Source organism: Leptodactylus fuscus, chromosome 10 (assembly GCF_031893055.1).
Source record: "Leptodactylus fuscus isolate aLepFus1 chromosome 10, aLepFus1.hap2, whole genome shotgun sequence".
NCBI classification, from domain to species: domain Eukaryota; kingdom Metazoa; phylum Chordata; class Amphibia; order Anura; family Leptodactylidae; genus Leptodactylus; species Leptodactylus fuscus.
Genome location: NC_134274.1, coordinates 57,103,737 through 57,121,044, shown reverse-complemented (window position 1 = coordinate 57,121,044; position 17,308 = coordinate 57,103,737). Strand labels below are relative to the sequence as shown.

The window sequence follows — 17,308 nt, the reverse complement described above, 5'->3', positions numbered from 1 at the left end:
TTAGAGTATAAACATTATGAAACTTGGGGTTCTTCAGAAAAACATGGCTTTGGGACCACCACAAAGTCGGACAAGCAGGACTTTGTGTCCAGCTAAAAAAACTGGTTTCCCTACAGACAGGCCGCAGGCAGTCACAGGCAGTCACCTTTACAGTCCATTCAAGTGAATGAGTTTTAAAGCTGATCGCCGGGTTTCCAACCCCTGTTCAGTTTCAAACCGGACACTGGGCGCAATTGTGAATGCCCCCTTAGACTATGGAATTCCACTTATACAGTATGTTGTGATGGATGAGAACATATTTGAAAGTATAAATATCACAAACTAAAAAACAGTCAAAATTTATTTTAAATGGAATTTCCAATGAATATTCATATTGAAAAATGTCTTGGTAATATTCTTGAAGTACAATCAGTGTGGTAGTGGTGCAGGTAACCTAATAAGTAGCTCTGTGCATAGCACTGTGATATAATTAAGTCTAAGATGAAAGTAATTAAAGTAATCAATACTACATATACGTCAGATAAAAGCAATTATTCAGTAGCACACCTAATAAGAGATCGATCAGCTAGTATTCTCTTTATTTATTTATTTTAAATAATGTATTTTACTTAATTAGGAAATATATTACACATTTTTGTCATGCTGAAACTGACAAAGTAACAAACAATCAAGTTTAAGTCAATTTAGTCCTAAAGGGATATTCCCAGCTCCAGAATCATACTTAAAGAGGACCTTTCACCACCTTCAACAATTCTAGTCATCTGTAAATAGATGCTGCTCCACTGATTCCAGCACATTTGGAATTTTCTCTCTAGCCCCTACCAGTCCAAAGCAACAAACACAGGTATTTTTAAGACCTGATAGGTTATTTAAGCTATGTACTACCAGAATGGAAGATTATGTAGATAATCTGTTTTCCCTTAGCCCAAACAGCAGCACAAGATGGGGTATTCCTGCCCCTGTGTACTGTTAGGACAGGTGGAACTTTTAATAAACTAACTAGTTACCCTCCCATAAAAGGTCCAGGAGACCTCCCCCTCCCTGTGTTAGTCTCCAAGTACCATACCGACTATAATAATTTATCCTTTAACAAGAAAGGGAGGGAGCTTTGTGCTGCTGTTTGGGCTAAGGGAAAACAGATTATCTACATAATCTTCCATTCCCCCTACGCCCAAACAGCAGCACAAGATGGGGATTTAACAAGTAATACCCCTTCTAGGGAGGGCGATCCTGACAAGCAGAGGTCAGGATAGAATAACCAAAAGATTTTGCCTTGGAAACATGCCAGTCTAACCTATAGTGTCTGGCGAACGTCAAGTGGGAAGACCAAGATGCAGCCGCACAGATTTGGTCTACTGAGAGGGACTGCCTCTCTGCCCATGATGCAGCCACCGACCTGGTAGCGTGGGCTCGCAAAAATTCCGGAACCTGCAGCCCTTGTGTCTGCAAGGCCACTGAGATGGCTTCTCTGATCCACCTTGACAGAGTAGGTTTGGACGCCTTAACCCCTCTGTTGTGACCAAAAAAATTGATGAGCAGGTTTTCTGACTTACGGAATGGGCCTGTTCGGTCCAGGTATATTTGCAATGTTCGCACAAGATCCAGACTGTGCATCTTCTCCTCCCACTCCGAGGAAGGAGAGGGGAAAAAGGTGGGCAAGGTTATAGTCTGGTTTATATTTTCCACTGACGGAACCTTGGGCAGAAAACCTTGAACAAACCTAAGCTGGACTCTGTCTGGAAAAAAGACTGTGTATGGCTCTGATGCCGCCAAGGCCTGGAGCTCACCCACTCGCTTGGCAGATGTGATTGCCAGCAAAAAGGTCACCTTCCAAGAGAGGTACTTGAAGTCCACTTCAGCTAAAGGTTCAAATGGAGGGCCACATAGCCCTTGCAGGACCGCAGCTAAGTCCCATTGGGGAGCCGGGGGCCGAACCGGGGGTCGGAGCCTGGAGGCCCCTTTCTGGAATTGCCTTATAAGAGGATTCTGAGACAGTCTAGTCCCCAATAGAGCGGATAACGCCGAGACATGTACTCTCAAGGTGGCTGGGGACAATCCCTTGTCCAACCCTTCTTGTAAAAACTCCAGGACTGATTCGATAGATGTTGTATCGCACTGCCTCCTGGCTCCCCAATCGTTAAATACTTGGGCGATCCTCTGGTAACTACGATTGGTTGAGTCCGCTCTAGAGTGGGCCAGTGTTCTTAAAACGGCCTGGGACAATCCTCTGTCTCCACGTACGGTGCGGTCAACCTCCAGGCAGTGAGGTTGAACCTGTCCAGATCCTGGCAGAGCTGACTGTTTAGAGTTACCAGGTTTTGGACACACGGAAGCCTCCAGTAGGTCCCTCGACTCATTAACATGAGGTGGGTAAACCATGCCCTTTTCGGCCAGAACGGCATGATGACAATGGCCGATGTCTGGTCCTGCCTGAGTTTTGCCAACACCCTGGGAATCACTGGGATGGGAGGAAAAACGTATACTAGTTTGAAGCTCCAGGGTATTGACAGGGCATCGATCGCCAAGGGATTGCCGTCCCGGTACAGGGAGCAAAACCGTCCCACCTTGGCGTTGTGTTGGGTGGCCATCAGATCCACCTCGGGGAGACCCCATATTCTGGTAAGCTGTTGGAAAATTTCCGGGGACAGGGACCATTCGGCTGTTGTCACTAGTCCCCTGCTTAGTTGATCTGCCAGGACGTTGAGGTGGCCTTTGATATGTACCGCTGACAGCCGGGACAAATTCTTCTCCGCCCATGAAAATATCAGGTCGGTCACCCGCATCAAGGAGGGGGACCTGGTGCCCCCTTGTTTGTTGATATATTGGACGGCTGTAGAATTGTCTGTTCTTACTCTGACAGCCTTCCCTTGGAGATGGGGAGTCAGAGTCCGTAGTGCCAGAAAAACTGCCGTAAGTTCTCGCCAATTGGAGGAGCGAGTTCTCTCCTGCGGGTTCCATGTTCCCCGTATTAGGGTCTCCCCCAGATGCGCTCCCCAGCCTGTTAGGGAGGCATCTGTGGTCAACAGGGTCCAGGAGGTCTGGACCATGGACCTCCCGTCTTTGAGTTGGGACCACCATTGTAGTGATCGATGGGCACTGATGGAAAGCTGGATAGGCTTCTGAAGTCCCATGGGACTGTGGTTCCATACTCTCAGGATCTCGAGTTGTAACGGGCGCATATGCCATAGAGCCCAGGGAACTGCCTCGATGGTCGCGGACATGAGACCTAGGACCTTCATCGCTGTCCTGATTGTAACCTTCCTGGTTCGGGATAGGTAGTGAACCGCTCGACCAATCTTCTCCTTTCGAGGAGAGGGCAGGGAGATCGTCATACTGAGAGAATCCAGGTTGAACCCTAGGAATTGAATCCGGGTAGATGGAACCACTACTGACTTTTGCCAGTTTACTAGCCAGCCCAGTTCGCTTATGAATGCCACTGTGATGCTCAACTGCGTGGCGAGGAGCTCCCTTGACTGAGCTTTTATTAGCCAATCGTCTAGATATGGGACAATAAATATCCCCTGGAGGCGCAGGGCGGCTATGACCGGGGCCACTACCTTTGTAAAGGTGTGGGGGGCTGAGGTTATACCAAACGGGAGAGCTGTAAACTGGAAGTGATGTAATCTTCCGTTTAGATAAGTGGCAATCCGTAAATATTTTCTGTGTGGAGGATAGATAGGAATATGGAGGTATGCGTCCCTCAAATCCAAGGTGACGAATAGATCTCCTGGCTGCAGGAAAGGGAGAACCGACCTTATGGTCTCCATCCGGAACCGGACCTTGCGGATAAATTGATTTACATACCTTAGGTCGATAATCATGCGCCACCCTCTGGTTGATTTTGGCACTAGAAACACGGGTGAGTAGACGCCTTGCCCTTGTTCGTTTAGGGGGACGGGTTCCAATGCAGCCTTGTCGATATACTCCAGCACAGATCTTTGCAGATGAAGTTGTTTGGTGCCCTGAAGAGGGCGGGTCCTCCTGCATCTGTCTGGAGGAAGGGAAAGGAAGTTTATTTTGTAGCCTTCCCGTATAAGTTGGAGAACCCAAGGATCCTGGATATGATGGTGCCAGGCGGTTAAATGTAAGGAGAGACGACCCCCCACCTTGGCCCTGCAGGCAAGGGGGTCGTGACAGTCAGAAGGTGGATTTTTTCTCACCACCACGGGAGGAACCTCGACCGCCTCTTGGGCCCGAGGGGCGCCTACGGAACTGGCCTCTAGACATGCCTCTGGAGGGGGCGTAGCCCCGAAAGGATCGTTGCCTGGATCCTGTGGACTGGGGCAGGTTCTTACCCTTTGAATCGGCCAGACCCTCCATTATCCGGTCGAGTTCGGTGCCAAATAGCCTGCCGGGCTCGAATGGCAAGGCGCATAAATTAAACTTGGAGGCATTATCTGCCCTCCAGGGCTTAAGCCAGAGGGGGCGCCTTGCGGCGGTGGACAATGCCATGGATCTTGCGGCCAGCTTGACCTGGTAGAAGGCCGCCTCCGAGAGATAGTCAGACATGAGGGAAATATTTGTCATGGCCGACAGCAAGTCGTCCCGATGGACCCCGGAGTCAATATCTCTCTCCAGCTTAGAGATGTCTGACCGCAGTTTAGCGACCACCTCGCTAGCCGCAATGCCCACTGAGGCCTGTGCCGAGGAAGAGGCGTATACACGCCTCAGGGACCCCTCCGCCCTGCGATCCATCACATCTTGGAGGTTAGAGCCATCCTCCGCTGGTACTACCGTGCGCTTTGACAGTTTGGAGACGGCTATGTCAACCTTGGGCGGAGGGCCCCAGGAGCTGGATTGTGCCTCGGATAGGGGAAAAAGAGACCTAAAGCGTCTAGACGCAATGAATGGGCGTTCAGGGAACCGCCATTCAGCCTCCAGCCTTTTTACCAAGTCTGGGTCCGCCCTGAAGGCTCTGAGAGAGGTAGATGGAGCCTCCTCAGCCGCCTCCTCCAACTCCTTAGCCCGAACCACTCTTAGCAGTTTGGGCATCCTATCCACCGAGAATACCGGTTTAGATGGGTCCAGGTTGTCCTCTCCCGAGGATACCTCGTCCAAGATCTGGAGACCCTCCATCGGTGGGAGAGAAGGAGGCGAATCCAGCCGTGGTCTCTTGGCCAATTGAGAGATTGAGAATTTCATCTCTTTCATCGACTCCTCGACGAATTCCCTTACCCAACCGACCACGTCACGGACAGAAGTGTCTTCTGAGGGGGGACCCCGACACCCGCGACAACATTGATAGGCGTAGCCATCAGGTAAGGGGACTTCGCATTTGGCGCAGGCAAGGTGGCGACGCTTACTGGAAGCCTTCCTTTTAGGGTTATCCGCCACTGAAGAGGAGGATGACATCTTTTGAAAGGAATTTCAGAGCACCTGTAGAGTCAGGAAATTTCTTCTACCTTCTGGTTGCCCAGGGAGAGTAGGAACCTGCAAGCTAAGCAGACAGGCAACCTACTCTGGGCAGACCAGGAAGAAATAGGGAGAAACGGGGGCGGGGCGAACCTTAGCTCCGCCCCCTTCCAGCGCCTCGGCCAGAGCCAGGCTTGGGGGCACCATTTTATTCCTAGCCTAAGCTGGCTAGGAGGATGGAGCGGAGGGGGACACTATCCCCTTAAATCCAGTTCAAAGCGGGGTGGGAGCGCTGCTCAAGCGCTCCCAAAGTCCGGCCGAGCGGGGACGACGGTCCGCGCATGCGCGAACCGGATTCCCGCGCATGCGCGGGAAGAGAGGAAGTCCGCGGAGCACCGCAAGTAGTGCCCGCGGCGAAACAAGGAACTGCATCTACAGTTCCTCCCCGGCAGCCGGACGAGTGGCGCCGCAGCGCCGAGAACAGATACGCTGCCTCACCATCTCCCCCCCACGCAGTAGCACGAGATGGGGCCGCGCCAGACCGGAGAAGGGAGGAGGCGCCGTGAGGAAGGCAAAGAAAGCCCCAAACCCCCGGTAAGACCCTGACAGCAGCAGCACAAGATGGGGGGAGGGGGGGGGGCTAGAAAAGGGAGATTTCCTCCACAAAAAGAAAGAATGTGTGGGAGAGGAGGAGACCTCTCCCTCCACCTGTCCTGGTAACAGGACAGAAAAAAACACAGGGAGGGGGAGGTCTCCTGGACCTTTTATGGGAGGGTAACTAGTTAGTTTATTAAAAGTTCCACCTGTCCTAACAGTACACAGGGGCAGGAATACCCCATCTTGTGCTGCTGTTTGGGCGTCGGGGGAAAGTAAATGTGCAGGACTATGATACTCTGCTCAACTTCTTCTTCACATGACCATGCTACAACTCATCTTCATTCAGGCTTGCCCCACCAGGCTGTTACCGACTGAATTAGCTTTGCTGTATTTATATAGACACCAGAGGAACAGAGTCATCTCATCAGTAGTAGAGTACGGGCGATTTAAAGAGAGTTGCACTCTACTGCTAGAAGACTAGAAATGGTGTGATACCAATACTATAACTCAAAAAAAAAACCACTACTATATAGATATTATGCATACCGATAAATCAAAATATGAAGAGTAGTAGACTAAAATATAACTTTTAATATACATGAGGCTAAAAAGGCATAAACTATTTTTTAATGGTATATTATTCAAAGGTATACTTTAGTATACTATATGTATTTTTTGATTCAGGGATGAGTAAGGATCTCACTATCCAGGCAACCACTAATACAATTTTTTGGCATGTCTAAGCCATGACAGAAGAAGTGATTTTGTGCACATCATGCTTCTAAACACACCAACTAAAAATGACTGAATATAACAAAGATCCAACTTTCTAAAAACTGACAACTTCTTTGTGCCGATATAAAATACCTGTAGACATTTGTTTTCTCCTTCCTTCCATTGTCCCCATTGTCTGCCATCTTACAGGCTAAGTAAAGTTACAGAGCGGTAATCAGTTTCTACAAGCCTACTAGTTAACATTGTGAATAGATGATCACTGTATGAGGGGATATTCATCAGTAGTTTCCAGCTAGTGTTTTATCATGCCCTTGTATATATGGCCTTTTCAAGTTGTATGTTGTGAATTTGAGATCTTTTTCAAGGACTTTCTTTGTGTAACAACAAACAAGGCAATGAAAAAGCTGGTTGTGATTTTGCATATTTTTACTATAATAATGAATTCCACTGTGTCATTTTTGCAGGATTTTTTTTTTTTATGTGGTCCAGTGATGTTGCTGAAATTAAAGGGATTCTATCTTTAAAAAATACATTTAAAACTAAGAGCACATCAGAATAGCCTTTATAAAGGCTATTCATCTCCTCCCTTCATCTTGAAGGTCCATCCCGCCGTTTTTGAATCTCTCTTCTTTTCTTCTTTATGCTAATTTATGCTCAGAAAGAACAGGAGGCATTCTCCCGGGCTCTGAGCCCAGCCTTGTCATTCATCCAGCGCCACCTTTTTTTCTGCTCATACGGTCATTCTCCTCTTATTTTTACAGGAGACCACTGCAAAATGGCCGACAGAACAGTTAACTGCGCATGTTCCGTCGCCATTTTACAGAGGTCTCCTACACGAGGACCACTAGAAAATGGCTGACGGACATGTGCAGATAGAATCCCTTTAAGATGTCAGTATTGTGTTTGGTGTACTCAGAAGGCGTGCTACCTGATGGGCATCACCAATAGGCTATGATACAGAATTCTACACTATACAAAATTCTGTAATTGGAACTTTATTATTGCCCCTGAAAAAATTAGCAGTGTATGAGTGTATTTTTTTAACCACTTAGGCTGTATTCACACAGAGTAACGCCAGGCGGTTTTTGTGTGTTTTTTTGCACATAACGCCGCGTTAACGCCGCGTAGCGCCGCGTTAACGCCGGTCAACACCACCGCAAAATAGCGCTATGTGCAAAAAACACACAAAAAATGCCTGGTGTTACTCTGTGTGAATACAGCCTTACAGTGCCTTGCGAAAGTATTTGGCCCCCTTGAACTTTTTAACCTTTTGCCACATTTCAGGCTTCAAACATAAATATATTACATTTTGTTGATTCTTCCCAAAAAAATTTAAATTTGACATCTTTATGTTTGAAGCCTGAAATGTGGCAAAAGGATGAAAAGTTCAAGGGGGCCGAATACTTTCTCAAGGCACTGTATATGAACTTCCTTATATAGCATTGTGGCTTGCCTGCATTTTGAAGACAAGGAGGCATGGATATCTATATAGGATTTAAACAGAAGCAGGTAAGGCACAATAAAAATCTATAGCAAACCCATGTGGTAACATACATTTCTTGGTTGGCATTCAATAAATAAACATAATTGTCTTTACAAATAAATGCAACTAAATATTTTTTGTAGATGTTATATTATCAGTACAAAACAGTTTATCACCTACCTTTGATCTGATTGCCTTCCAGGTTGATGTTCTCTATACACTGAATTTGTGTCAGCTCGTCTGGGAATGTTTGAAAGTTATTTTTTGCTAAATTGATCATTTTGAGGTTAGGTAGAAGGCAGGCTTCATGAGGGAGCTTTTCAAGCATATTTCCTTCAAGATTGAGCTCTGTAACACAAAATATTAGAGACATTAGGATCACATAAAAAGGCAAGGACATCTCTTTCAAGTAAGATGAAATGCTTCTGCAATATATGCAATATAACACAAAGTGGTGGCAATACTGTCTGTGCAGTATAAGTATAAAGCAAACAAAATTGTTGCCAATATTGAACAATATAGCTGTGTGCAGGCATTGTAAAGATGGATAGAAAATCATTCTGTAAGTTATTCTACAACACTCTTTAAAGTCCTCAGTAATGTGCAGTTTTATACAACGCTAGAAAGCTAACAGCTGAATTTATTGTGTACTGTAACAAAGCCTTGTACTGTCAGAGGGGGCATTCCCTACCACCTAGGAACTGTAAGGAACGTTCCTTCTGACAGTACAAGGCTAAGTTACAGAACAGTCATGGGGGGGTTCCTCATAGCCCAGCGTTGACGGTAGTTTGTAAGGCCCGCCTGCCCTTCTGACAGTGGGGAAATATCAGTGCCGAAATTAACAGCACCGATACCTCTAGCAGTGGGGCACATATCGGGAAGCTGACAGTACACTAAATTCAGCTCACTGTTAGCTTTATAGCAGTATATAATACCGCACATTGATCAGGACATGAAAGGTCCTCTTTAAAGGTCCAAGTTGCAGAAAAAAAAAATTTCTGCTACAGATTTTGCTGCATTTTTTTTTTAGCCAAAGACATAAAAGTGAATTTAGCAGGAGGAAAAAGCATAAGTTCTTAATTTATAGTTTCCATGACATATGTAGTTATTCTTGTGTTTTGCTAAAAAAAAAACAAAAACAAACTGCTGCAACAACAAAAGAAAAATATTTTGAGCAATGTGGGCCTTAGTGTAAAGGGGTTTTATGGGACTAAAATATTGATGACCTTTCTTTAGAGCAGGGGTCTGATACCTGAGACCCCACAGATTAGTTATTCAAATCAGTAGTTCACAGGTCATATGACATCACATTCAGTCACACAGACTATTTGTAGCTCAGTTCTATTTAAGTATTACCATGCAACATCTATTTTTGGACTTGTGCATTTGTAGATATGCAGTTTCACCTTCTTATAAGAACTGGTGTTTGTTGTTTCAGTAGCAACCACATGGATTACTGCAAGCCCCATTAATGACTGGGATAGTACAAGAAATTTGCCCTAAAGATCCCCCTATAACTTCACGCTTACTACTAAATTCAGTTTATTCAGTTAAGTGTAAACTGAAAGAAAAAGTAAAAATGTTGTGTTTTCCTAACTTAGTAAAAATAAAAAGCAAACTGAATGGTATATTGAAACTGAATAGATAATATAAGTAATATAGTGTGATGAAATGCATATATTGCACTGTGCAATTATGGATTTTTGTCTCGTTTTATTCGTTCATTGTAGTGGTTATGTCTTGTTAAGAGTCTAATATGTATAGTAATTATATTTCCATTACATAGGTCAGGATATAGGTCATTAATTAAAGCAGGATGTTAATTCAGTTAACAACTGACTAATTAACAAGTCCATATGTGTGTCTTGTAATGTAGACCAGATATCACGGTGATCTTTTCAGTTTGGAAGCATCTCAGGCAAAAATTGTGATAGACTGGGTAATAATGTTTTGACTTTTTGTCTATAAAATGGTGGAAGTCTCATGTTCAATTTTCTTGGCTATCTCATGCATAAATTTGACTAGCAACTATTTAGCATATGGTTAGTAATGCAGATTCTTGTCAAGTAAGTGCATTGTCGCCATTTTGTTCCTAAAAATCTACATTTTAATTTTTATTATTTTGTTAGTATTTTGTTAATCCACCTTTGGCTTTCAACACTCTCTGAATCCTTCTGGGCATGCTCTCAATAAGAGTCAAGCATGTCTAGACTGAAACTTAGTCCCAGGTCTCTTGTACCATTTCCCAATGTTGGTGCATACTGGTGGACTCACACAGCTTTATCTTCAATTCTACACACAAGTGCTCAATTGGGGTGGGGTCTGGGGACTAATCTAGCACCTGTACTGCATTGTCATTGAACCATTGGTTCATTAATCTCAATGTATACAGTGGATCGTTGTCCTGCTGGAACACCATGTTGTCCTTTTACATACCCATAGTACTCGCATATACGAAGTACCTCATCTTGTATGATACTCACATATAGCTCCGCAATGAGACCTTTGTCAATCCTGGTAAGTATGAGAGCACTGCCGTGCCAACGGGTCCCATGTTATAAACACGCTGTAGGTGTTGCAGACTTTGCTGTCTACCATTTTCCCTAGGCATGTACCACCCAGTAATGATATTGAGTTATCTGTGGTTCTTGACGTTTTCTTAGATTTCATTTTCTTTTAAGCCTCATTTTACAATTACGTCCATTCCTAAGTTGTTGTGTTATAGCTTGTTTGATCATGCACTTAATCAGACTAAAAACAGAGTAGTAGATGTTTTTGTAAGAAATTAAAGTTTTTTTTATTTTTTAAGGTTAAAATGCAAAAAAAGAAAAAAAAAAAAGAAAAGATTATTTACAATAAAATTTGATATCCCTGAAATTATAGCTAGCGACCCACAGAATATGGTTGACATGTCAATTTGGCTGCACAATGAATGCCGTTAAAACAACGACCATAAGAAAACCATAGGTTCCTCCATGACATGAATAGTGTGTTAATAACAGTAATCCCCAAACTTATTAAAGACACCACACCTGCTAAAACTCTTTGTGAAACTCGGTCCATGTGGAATCCAGATTTATCAGCTTGAACTTCATGCTGGTTCATGCTGATTCCAACAATAATATTACCGTAATGGTCCTCTGAATGGCACCGTGACCACTCTAATTCCAGCCATTACCGCAACATTATTGTTGGAATCAGCAGTTTTCACTGCTTCTAGCGTTACTGAATCTAACCCCTAATGAATCACTCGTGAGGAAATGCGTAGGGTTACTCTAAGTCCAAAGTATATTTAGTTTTGTGTTTGTAACAGCGCTGATTTGTCGTCTGTTTGAGCACTAGTGGACAGGTAGTCTCTGCCTCTGAGCCCTGTTGGTGTTGCATTAGGCCAGCAGCCTCGGGGCAAGGGTGAATACGCCTGTCTTATTTTGTTTATAGGTCATATATTTGTAATTGAGCCATTTCAGTGTTAGTTCCTACATGGAAATGTGGTTGAGGGAGTTGAGACAGCTTATAGGTGTAGAGTGAGATTATATTACACCCCCTGAAGACCTGATTATTGGCTATAAACTACAGGTGCTACAGCAGACAAACACCACAAAAATGACCTACTGCTTGTAGGTGGTTTGTTGTGTGATTTTATTTGTCAAGCATGAGAAGATTCTGTTTTATCTTGGTATCTCAATAAAAGTGAAGTTATGTGTGTGTGTATATATATATATATATATATATATATATATATATATATATATATATATATAAATATAATAAATCTTCTTTGCCAATGATAAATAATCATCGTCTGTGTATAATCTGGATGTAGGGGGAGTGGGTAGCAGGCACTTCATACTATGCTCTGATTGTCACATAGACAGATAATGTAATACCCCTCTGAGCCTTTGGTAATTACTGTTCTTTTGTAATACCCCTCTGAACATAACCAGGATGTTTATTGGCACTGTGACCCAGATGTTTACCATCATCCAGGTTGAGGCGCCGAACACTTACACAATACATACACATAGTCATCAATAAAGTTAACATTTTTTTCACTGTTCCTGTCCTGTCCATACCTAATCTTCATAGAGTTAAATATGTTTACCACCTCTCTGGTAATATTTGTTACACGCTAAAATAAAAGCTATAACAATTATTACTAGAGATGAACATATAAAACATTTCTGACAGGCTTCAGAAATACATTTTCACCCATTGAATGTCTTCATATAAAATATAAATTTTTGGCAGCTTTCAGATGGGCATAATAGCGGGTGGTGAAGGGGGGTGTCCCTATGTGTTAAACTGGCTCTGGGTGGTGGCATCATCGTGATGTGGGAAGGCTTTTCTTCAGCAGGGATGGCGAAGTTGGTCAGACTTGATGGGAATATGGATGGAGCTAAATACAGGGCAATACTGGAAGAAAACCTGTTGGAGGATGCAAAAGATTTGAGACTGGGAAGGAGAGTCACCTTCCTTCCAGCAAGACAATGACCCTAAACATACAGTCAGAGCTACAGTGAAATGGTTTAGATCAGGGATAGGGAACCTTCGGCTCTCCAGCTGCTGTGAAACTACAACTCCCATCATGCTCAATTCACTTCCTTGGAAGTTCCAAGAACAGCAGAGCAAGTATGCATGCTGGGAATTGTAGTTTTGCAACAGCTGGAGAGCCGTACGTTTCCTACCCCTGGTTTAGATGAAAGAATATTCATGTGTTAGAATAGCCCAGTCAAAATCCAGACCTAAATCCCACTGGGCATCAAGACAAGACATGAAAATTGCTGTTCACAGATGCTCTCCATCCAATCTGGCTGAGCTTGAGAAATTTTGCAAAGAAGAATGGGAAAAAATCTCAGTCTCTAGATGCACAAAGCTGGTACAGACATACCTCAAAAAAGCTTGTAGCTGTAATTGCAGCGAAAGGTGGCTCTACAAAGTATTGATACAGGGGGGCTGAATACTGTTGCACGTCACACTTTTCAGATTTTTATTTGATTCAAATTTTTAAAACCATGCATCATTTTCATCCCGCTTAACTGCATTTAATTTTGTGGTTGTAAGGTGACAAAATGTGAAAAAGTTCAAGGGGTTTGAATACTTTTGCAAGGCACTGTATTACTGGTTAAGGCTAAGGCCCCATGTGTGCAAGATGCAGAAAAAAAAACTGCGGAAATGCATCATATTTTTTTCTGCAGAGAGTCTGCAGAGTTATACACTGCTAACTTTCTGCAGCTTTTATAGATACATGGAAAATGCCAGCGTTTCCATAGGCATATTTGACATACTGAGATTTTCAAAAACCTGAGCTTTTTTGAAAACACAGCTTTTCCGCTGCACATTTTTTTAATGAAATGTGTGGGATGGGATTAGCGAGAATCGCATCCACTTTGCAGGTCATAAAAAATGCAGCAGTCTAAAGTGGATTTGTATACACTTGCAGCTTTCACTTTAACCAGTGTGCAGGAAAACAGGAGCAATTGCAACTTATTTGATTATTCTCCTGTCCTTGTCACTTCAGATGATCCTAGGGGAGGGGGTACCATATTTTACAGACATTAAAGTAAATGAACCCCACACCTTGACATATCTGGAGTATAGAAACCATAGATCAGAATTCTAAATCTGAGTAATTCTCTTATGCATCTTCAACAACTATTGAGTCATAGAATTAATGCATATAAATCTGTGAGATCCCCCTGCTATTGGAAAGCTCATTGCCTTCAATTTTGGTTTCCAAACACAGAGAAGATATATCCCCTATCTTGGAATCTCTGCAATTCAATTGACAATTATTTACAAGGAAAGTATGCCAACCCTGTCAGGTATGTCACAAAATTAATAAAGGATCTGACTACATGGTACTATCCTACTCTTTCCTGGTTTGATAGGATTACAGTAACAGTTAAAATAGACGCTTTGGCAAAAATCCTCTACTATTTCCATACCTTGCCAAATGGTAACTTCCGCCTATAACTTCCAGTGTTGCAGAGACAAATCTTTAACAATATCTGAGCATATAGAAGGCATCAAATACAGAGATGCATTATGGGCTTTCATAATGGCTGGGAGGTGTATCCATTCCAAATCTTTATTAATTTTATGTTGCAGCCAGATTATGATATATATGTTCTATATATAATACTATAGACGATCCGCAGTGGATATAATTAGAATCAGCCTTGGTGACACCAGCTTCACAACAAGTGTAGTCCCCCTCAATCTTCCACGTATTCACTAGCAGAAGTTGCTACAGTCACCAGCTCCACACATGGACAAAATTGTTGGTACCCCTCGTTTAATGAAAGAAAAATAAAACTCATGAAACAGGCCTGGACAGAAATGACAGTTCCCGTAACTCAATATTTTGTTGCACAACCTTTTGAGGCAATCGCTGCAATGAAATGATTCCTGTAACTGTCAATGAAACTTCTGCACCGCTCAACAGGTATTTTGGCCCACTCCTCATTAGCATACTGCTCCAGTTGTCTTGGGTTTGAAGGGTGCCTTTTCCACACGGCATGTTTCAGCTCCTTCCATAGAAGCTCAATAGGATTTAGGTCAGGGCTCATAGAAGGCCACTTCAGAATAGTCCAATGTTTTCCTCTTAGCCATTCCTGGGTGTTTTTAGCTGTGTGTTTTGGGTCATTAACCTGTTGCAAGACCTATGACCTGCGACTGAGACCAAGCTTTCTGACACTGGGCAGCACATTTCTCTCTAGAATCCCTTGATAGTCTTGAGATTTCATTGTACCCTGCACAGATTCAAGACACCCTGTGCCAGATGCAGCAAAGCAGACCCAGAACATAACAGAGCCTCCTCCATGTTTCACAGTAGGGACAATGTGAGGAACAGTAGGAACATAGAGCTGATATGCCTTGCCAAAAAGTTTGATTTTTGTCTCATCTGTCCATAGGGCATTCTCCCAGAAGCTTTGCGGCTTGTCAGCAATTTTTATTATTACTTTTGTCAGATTCAAGTTATTTCTGTGACCACTGTGGGTTTTTCTTTTATTAAACGGGGGGGGTACCAACAATTTTGTCCACGTGTGTATATGATACAGTTGTGGTGGAATGCAAAATTCCAATATGGATTGCAGAATCTTGTGTCATCACTACAACCCCCCTTTTTTCCCATGGACCTCTTTCAGAGGATTTCACTATGTGGAGGCATGCCAGATTTAGGATTATCAATTATTTTCTTTTTAGCAAGCGAGGGATCATCATAGAGTACTTCTTCCGCACTCATACCCCTGCTCCATCTGAATTTTCAGAAATCATCAGTTATTTAATTTTTTTGCAAGCAATAACACCTATTATGAATTTTATTCAAGCTATCAACTTCAAGAAACTATGTCTCTACAGGGATTGGAAGTTTCAGATGAATTCTATAGTACAGAATATATAACAAAAAGGTTATTGTAGAAACGTTCTCATTGATTTTTCATTAGTTTTTGTTGTCTTCTTTGCTAATGTATCACAATGCACCCATTTAACCATTTCAGCTGACTGCTAAACATGCACTTGAAGATATTTTGCTTGGTTGAGAGACTTAGAGTGGGCACATCATTGGACCGAGAAAAGCAAGATAGCGGTTTCTACAAATTACCACTCATCATTACCACTCATCTAAACCATTCAGATCTAGCTTTTAGGAGGTATTGAGTGAACAGGCTCCGGACAGCCTACACCGACCACCAATAGGGAGAATCAAGCAGCTCTCACAGTTAACCTGTCCACCATTCAGACACAGGTGGCACCTTCATTGCACACACAGTCTGTACCCTTACTATTTCCAGGCACATTGTAGAAGGAAATTAGGGGTCTTTGTGCTCATTAAGTGTCCTGCCATTGACAGCCACCATTATCTTTACTTACAGTGGTGGCATGAATGCGAAACCTGGACTACCTTTAACAAACAATCCAGGTTCTGTTAGGGATCAGATGACTGTCGAAGTCCAGTATGGAGGCCTTGTGGTGACAGCTTTAATTCTGTCTTTGTTATGGAGTGACACACAGCCCAACTGCAGGTGTGATGATATGGAGATCATTCACCCCAAATAGTGATATAAGGGACATCAATGGCTAGGCAGGACATTTTGTGCCACATGTGTTGCCTCTCATTTCAGGTGTCCAACTGGCATTTTTCAGCAGGATAATACTTACCACTCACACACAGGAAGCATTTCCACCAGATTGTAATGCCTCCTTATCCTGCCTGGTCGCTGATTTAACGCCAATTGAGCATTTATGAGACTAGCTAGGAAGCAGTGTAGGCCGTGGACCTGTGGCTTACACTGACAGCAGAGTGTGACCTCTGCCCCGACGTACCCATGATGAAGTAAGAAGTAAGTATCATAAACTACTGTGTGGGGGGCCTACTATGGTGCATATACTACTGTGTGGGGTGGCCTTCTGTGGAGCATATACTACTGTGTAGGGACCAATGCTGAGCATATAATACTGTGTGGGGGCATACTGTGGAGCATATAATACTGTGTTGGGAACACTGTGGCGCAAATAATACTGTTTAGGGGCCACTGTGGAACGTATAATGCTGTGTGAGGGCACACTACGGAGCATATAATACGGTGTAGGGGCCCATTTTGGAGCATATAACACTGTGTGTGAGATAATTTAGTGGCTTTGGGTTGCAGTTTGGGCACTCGGTCTCTAAAAGGTTTGCCATCATTGTACTAGAGCATCCTTAGTTGTACAGTTTTCCCCAATAAAGCTAATATTTCACTTTAATATGGTAATCATTTACATATTTATTTATTACATTCAGAAAAGTTGAATTTCATTCCAAAAACAACTGTCATTTTTTTTTTTTTTTGTGTGTGTGTGTGTGATATCCTAGTGATGTTATTAATGTTTCACTCAAAGTTATTCTCAGTGATTCTGCATGTGTTGTTATAGTAGGGTGAGAAATTTGAAATAAATATAAAGTGAAGATGGACTGAGTTTATTTCTAAACCAGGAAATGATAGCATCTCAATATTCCCAGATTGAGGCCATTGGTGTGAAATTGCATTTTCTTTTGCTGGCAACATTATTTGCAGCTATGTTTACTGATCTTAACATGAAATCACCAGCTTGTAACAAAACAGTTTTTAGTTCTGAAGTAAGATGCACGTATCCTAT

At 43.1% G+C, this 17,308-nt stretch overlaps 1 protein-coding gene across 1 annotated transcript in view; it reads right to left on the bottom strand.

Annotated features, from left to right (window-relative positions):
- Positions 1-17,308, bottom strand: part of LRRC20 (leucine rich repeat containing 20) — a 542,624-nt gene that overhangs the window by 248,954 nt on the left and 276,362 nt on the right. Inside the window, exon 4 of the mRNA XM_075258259.1 lies at positions 8,348-8,515. Within this exon, the coding sequence (XP_075114360.1) occupies positions 8,348-8,515 (168 nt within the window). The remainder of the gene's footprint in view (positions 1-8,347; positions 8,516-17,308) is intronic.